The 6,562-nt window shown below is 35.5% G+C and overlaps 1 protein-coding gene across 1 annotated transcript; it reads right to left on the minus strand.

Moving 5' to 3' along the window:
• Positions 1–1,976: 1,976 nt before the first annotated feature.
• Positions 1,977–4,658, minus strand: LOC130421223 (scavenger receptor cysteine-rich type 1 protein M130-like). The gene is made up of 7 exons (XM_056749006.1): positions 4,450–4,658; positions 4,023–4,340; positions 3,588–3,905; positions 3,163–3,447; positions 2,729–3,028; positions 2,514–2,596; positions 1,977–2,414 (listed from the first exon to the last, which is right to left on the minus strand). Exons 1-7 carry the CDS (start codon positions 4,622–4,624, stop codon positions 2,316–2,318), a joined length of 1,578 nt encoding a protein of 525 aa, XP_056604984.1. The 5' UTR covers positions 4,625–4,658; the 3' UTR covers positions 1,977–2,315.
• Positions 4,659–6,562: the final 1,904 nt, after the last annotated feature.

The following is a 6,562-nucleotide window of genomic DNA, read 5'->3' on the forward strand; positions in this document are numbered from 1 at the left end:
AAATAAATGAGCTTGCCACAATAAGAAATTTAGATTCTGTTGGTTGACCCCTCTTTACATTGAATCAGATTCAGTCAAATGTGTGTAAATACATCTTCCAACCCATAAAATACAAATGGTTTAATTTCTTTCGTTAGTGAGAAATATTATCATCAGATTCAGACTAAACTTGTTGCTGACCAAGATTATTTATTTTGTTAACTGGACTTAGATATTTAAATTTTTGTTTGAAATGGTCAAAAGTTTGCCCAATTTATCAAACTATGGAATCTAAACCACAGACAGTTCCTAGCATGAATTGCGCAATGATCAATTAGTTTCAATTAGAAAATATTACTGTTTTGGTGTCTGCAGACATATTTATGCTACTGCTGCTGGAGTTGTTGTTGTCAAAAAAGCTAGTGGCATGATGTATTTGTTTTTAATGAATGATGTTTTTTGTTCCCCATGATCGAGGTTTATTCTTGAGGGGTAAGTGCATGATACAATCCAGCTATCGCTAAAAGTAGAATCAACACAAGCTGTTTCTTAACCAATGTTCTGATGTGTTTTAATTAAAGTGTTTATATAATGCGTTGAACTACTAAAAGAAAGTTAAATGAAAACTTAATCATCTGAGTTGGGACTTAAAGTTGAAAGAACTTAGAAATCTGCTTGTTTCTTAAATAACTGTTAACTATTTTTTTCTTTTTTTAGTTACTCAGTAAATTTAGTCTACATAAACTGCTTCCCCAAAAGTTGACTAAACGAGTTGACTAAAAGTTTTTCACTAGCTTGTTCTTTGGAAAACGTCAAAAAAGAACCCTGTGTCCTCATTTTGTATGGAAATAGGCTGCTTTAACTACTAAATCTCTACAGTTCATTACCTGTTGCAAATGATTTACAAATGATTTGAGTATCCTAAAAAACGTAACTCACTCTTTTGGACCCGCAGGTCTATTTGGCGCTGTGCGTTTGTTTTACAAACCCTCACTACACGCATATTGTGAGCCAACCTGATTATAATAGCTGTTGTTTATTTTTTTATTTTTAACATAAATATTTTTGGAAATATAAATATAATATTTAAATAACAAAAAATGACACCAATCAAATCCGTTCAAAAGCTACATTATAATTGTATTCTCTCCACATTCAGGTTTAAAATAGCCACCTTACATCATTAAAGTATAATCAAATGTTTTATATCATATATTATATAAAGAGTTCATTTGCAAAACAGATATATGTAAAAAAATATGTTTTTATGGTGTATTCCAAAATATCAAGATTTGGTTAAGTAATAATAACAACACAAAAATGCAGGAAACTAACACAATAAAAACATAACACAATTAAAAACAGTATTTTTGTTTTGGAAATTAACTCTCCATATAATAAAGAATACAATTTTCATACATGTTTATATTTGTTTGTTAATTACTTAAAAATGTAAGTTAAGCTTGTCCATATAACATCAATGACATGTAGAAAGAGAAATACTTTATTGATAGAATCTTTAGAAATGTTCATTTGTTGTGTAGTTTGAAATCTGTCTAATGTGGTAATATTTTACTTTGGATATTTAAAGTACAGACTGACCTGTTCAGTAAATTTGATTTACTAAGTCATTTTCCACTCCGCCTTATTTTAATACTCATGACACCAGTCGAACAATTCATGACTACTAATTTAGCAATAAGGTTTTAATGCAATAAAAATGCAGTTCAATGAAGTGAACTGAACAACAACACAATGTATTTGACTTACGTTTATTTATAAGATTGACTCAGCAGATGATTTAAGATTAATGCTCAGCAGTAAATAATTTAAAGCAATCATTTGAAAAAATGATCATTTCAATAATAAATGAGGATTTAAAAGCAAAAATGACAATAACTGCAGTTCTAAATCATGAAATAATCTGCTCACTAAATGAAAACATGTTTGCATGTATGACATAATCACGTTTGTTAAGATTGGGGAGTATTGTAACATTTAAGCATGGGAGTACATAGCATATGTTTCCCCACATATCTGCGACACAATCCCAATGCATGGCTATCCGTGGATTATCCTCCTTATACCATGGTCATTAGCAAAGTTAATGCTGTTACTGTGTAATTTTTGCTCAGACAGGTGAACATTTTGTCAGTCATTTTAGTCAGTTCATTTCAAATGTTGATCAACTGACTGGAACTGCCTGTGTATTAAATGGTTTTAATGCACACCCTCCAGCCAATCAGAATCGAGTATTTAAACAGACTACGGTATAACTCCCCTATAAAGTTCCAGTTTGTTACCGAGTGTACAAGTGTAACGAAATATTCATCAACTTATGGATCAAAAGTGTTTTTGGGCTGAAAGATGGTCCCATTAGAATGAGTTTTCCAGCTGAGTGTGAAATTCCCATGGCTGTGTACCTTCTCCTGTATCTGATTCAAGAGGACAGACAGTGAGATTAAACGGCTGCAAACACCAACAGAGAGAGAGTTTGAAGGAATCGGATCCTGTGCATGCGGGGTCACTGTTACCTTTCTCAGAATGATGTCTCTGACGGCAGGGTCAGAGGGGTCACCCTTCACCTCAATCCTCAACCTGTATTTAAAAGTCATTTCTGCAAAAGAAACCATAGGATGTAATTGTGTGTATGTAATATGCCTTTATCACGTCATTAATATTCGGAATGAAAGAAAAGTGCACGTTTTGTCAGCTCGCCAAAAATATACAGAAAAATATAGAGCTTTACCTTCACATATAACCCCTGCATAATTTTCAGGACCACAAAGGTCGCTTCCAAGTTTAGAGGAACATTCTATGAGTGAGCGCTCGTTTCCTGTACAACCGACACCTGCCATCCACGACTTTTGTTCAAGCAGCCCAAAGTAAGCCTGCACCTTTGCCTCCCCACGTGCACATCCCAGCTCTCTGCAGACCACCTGTGCGTCTGATACATCCCAACCATTATCACACACCGACCCCCATCTTCCATTATGAAAAATCAGCACTGTTCCAGAACACTGGTTGGACCCGTTCACTACCTTTATTGCTGAAAAACATGGCAGTGAAACATGAATATGTCCCAAACACACATATTCTCACATTATAGTCAGATTTCTGTGTAAAGCCATTTTAATGACCTTTGTGTAGGAAATATACTAATAAATCTACATTCCTACTCACATCTGCATGTGACTGTAGCATGTCGGTTAGAAGAACAGTTTTGTGCAGACCAGCCACAGCGCATCAGTGTAGATTCACTCCCGTCACAGTCGACATTATTCATCACTGCTGGTCCCTGTATTAATGAACTGTTTACCTCTATAACATCTTCACAGCCCAGTTCTCTACACACCACTGCAGCATCTGTTAGATCCCAACCATCATAACACACCGGTCCCCACAGACCACCACGATAAACCTCCACCACACCAGAACAAGTGCTTCCTCCTGTCAGTCTGACGGGGTCTGATATTTGTACCAATAAACAAACAAAATGTAAAAGTTATTTTTTTTTCAATAAACATGTTCATTGTAAAACACAGATAAGATACACAAATATCAATCTGTGATGGTTTTCATTTTATTGCAAAATTCGCTTTACTTACGTTTACAGAGAACTCCAGCATCACTGTCATGTTGACATATGTTGTCTCCCAATGACCTTGATCCACAGTATCTTACAGTAGTTTCTAAACCTGAACACCTCACGTAACTTAACCATATCGGTCCTGAGCCCTTGCCAAAATAGGCATGTCCCTCTGCCCTTATTATATCTCCACAGCCCACTTCTCTACAAACAACTTGTCCATCAATGCTGCCCCAGCTGTCCAATTCACTATCACACACTGTTCCCCATCGTCTATCATGGTAAACCTCCACTCTCCCAGAACAAGAGTTATCACCATTCACCAACCTTACGAGGGCTTTATAGTCAAAAAGAGAAAGGGATGTCAAAAAACATATGAATCTATCATATTGTTCTGATTATTACTGATTTGACAGATATACACAGAAACACAGGTGTGTGGATAGTAACTTACACTGACAGATGACTCCAGCGGTCTTGGAAATATCACAAACTTTCGGATCCACAGCGCCATCATCAGATACACAACTGCTCAACATTAACTCACTTCCAGCGCAGTTAACTCTGTGTATCTTTATTGGTCCTCCTGATCCTTGTCCGAAATAACCGCCTCTCTTCACTTCTATAGCATCACCACAGCCCACTTCTCTACACACTACTGAAGCATCCGACAGATCCCAGCCATCATCACACACCGTTCCCCACTGACCATCTTTAAACACCTCCACTCGTCCAGAACAAGAGTCGAAGCCGTCTATCAGTCTAACATTGGCTAACGTCCATGTAGTGAGATAAGACACAGTATGATCAGAAAATATTTAAACCCATTAGGATACATAAATACTAAACATGCTGTTCATGGATAAATTGTTTGCACTTACCCGCACAAATGACTCCAGCATTTTTATTATCACATGACCTTTGCTCTTTGTCTGATGGACAATCAATCAAACTGGATTCAGTGCCGACACATTCAACTTTAGTCATCAATCCCAGTAATGTGCCGTCTCCAAAAAATGATCTTTGATTTTCCTCTTTCAATGGTCCACAGCCCATCTCTCTACACACCACCACACCCTCCACCTGACCCCAATTCTCATCACACACCGTTCCCCACTGACCACTGTAGAAAACCTCGACACGTCCAGAACAAGAAGACATTCCATTCACCAGTCGGACTGAAGCTGCTTTATTTGGGGTTGTGTGAATCATACCTGCGTGTTCCAGTGATAATAAAAAATCCGTGAAATTCACACACCTTTCACAATTTGTACAAACTAATGTGTTTATGACAAATCTTACCCAAAACTAAAACAATCCACACGACGTACAGCATATTCCTTCAAAACAAGACTTGGAAAATAAACACACATGATAATAGTGTATTTTGGGAAATATGCTTTTTCAGAGCTAAAAATGTGTAAAGTGACACACAGCCGCACACTGCTATTTCACCTGAAAGCTCAACATTAACATTATATATTACAATACATGAAAACTATATTATATTTAATTCATATCACATTATTATTGCAAATTTAGATGTTTACCTGTCCAGATGCCACAGCTCAGTTCTGAAAATCTTCAGTTGTGTTTGCACATTGAAGTGTTTGTCCACTTAAGCCATGGCCCTTCCCAAAATCTACATCCCACCTCCAAAACCCTCCACCCCCTTGACAAGATATTAACGCAGTCTCATTTTTAAATCACTTTGGATAAAAGCATTTGCTAAATGAATAAATTACATTTAAATATAATGGGTGCATGTCACTGATAGCATATCAGTTAATATACAGAATATAATTTTTATTTGAATAAGCCTATTTTCCCATTCTGATAATTGGTGTATTTTTTTCAAATAAGATTGTTTACCTATTTTGTTTGTACATTTGATACAGTTAATAAAAGAAAAAGATTAACATATGTTGGTATTAATTCAGTGTTTAAAATGCTTATACGAATTTTAACCTTAAGTGTCTTGGTTTCTGAAGAGAAAAGCTTTTGTGTAAAAAATCAAGTACACAAAAGTCTGTAAAATATGAAGTTAAAGGGATTTATTGATTAGTGTAGACCTTTATTGGATTTCAACTTTAATTTTATAATGTTTAATAAACAAAGCAGCTGATGTTACCATTGCAATAGCAAAAAACAATTGGACTGCCGAGTCACTTTTACCCCAGAATTGCTGGGTGCTAGTGTTGTAATGCAAAGTTCTATTTACTTTGGCCTCATGGTACCTAATCTCTTGGTGAGAAGTGTAAGACACTAAAGAGATTTAAATGTGTAAGAGCAGATGTTCAAATGAATGGGCGAGGCTTGACTGCTATGCTTGTAATGTCAATGGTGATATTCGCTCAATGCAAATATTTGCCAGTCCCAGGTGAGGACTCATTATAGTCACAGAAATAAATGTTAGACACAGTCTGGCTTTCAGAACTAACCAAATCAAATACGGTTGCATAACTTTCATAATTTCCTAGCATAGCTTTCCTGTAGCTCAGTAGTAAGAGCAAAGCGTTAACGACGCAAGGTTGTGGGTTCGATCCCAGGGGATTGCAAATACCTATGTATACTTATGTGAGTCACTTTGGATAAAAGGGTCTGCTAAATGCATAAATGTAAGTTTCAAAGCAAAGCACATTCCAGGAATCATTCTTGACTCCCACATATTAAAAAATGATCAAGTATAGTGAAGAAAAGGCAAAATCCCAAAAAAAGTAACAATTAAAATGATCTCATCATGAGCAGAAAATGAAGTTACTAAATAAAGATGGTACTCAATGTCATTGCTATACATAAAAATAGGACTAGGGCCACATTAAAAAAAGATCATTCTAAGTTTATTTTGTATTGATACGATTATAATATTGTACTTTTAGCCTTTGCCTTAAAATAATATGATTTTAATATCGTAAATCCTATTTTATTTTCTATATAAACTTACTTGTATATGTGTCGCTTTATCTTTCCAAAAATTCCGAAATTCAAATCAAT

This window comes from Triplophysa dalaica, chromosome 5, assembly GCF_015846415.1.
Source record: "Triplophysa dalaica isolate WHDGS20190420 chromosome 5, ASM1584641v1, whole genome shotgun sequence".
NCBI classification, from domain to species: domain Eukaryota; kingdom Metazoa; phylum Chordata; class Actinopteri; order Cypriniformes; family Nemacheilidae; genus Triplophysa; species Triplophysa dalaica.

Excerpts from the sequence above, each read along its gene's own strand:
- LOC130421223 (XM_056749006.1), bottom strand. The coding sequence starts at position 4,624 with ATGGGCTGTGGACCATTGAAAGAGGAAAATCAAAGATCATTTTTTGGA. Across the intron at positions 3,029-3,162 it reads TGCTACAGTCACATGCAGAT|CAATAAAGGTAGTGAACGGG; the intron begins GTGAGTAGGAAT and ends CATGTTTTTCAG. Across the intron at positions 2,415-2,513 it reads GAGACATCATTCTGAGAAAG|ATACAGGAGAAGGTACACAG; the intron begins GTAACAGTGACC and ends CTCTTGAATCAG.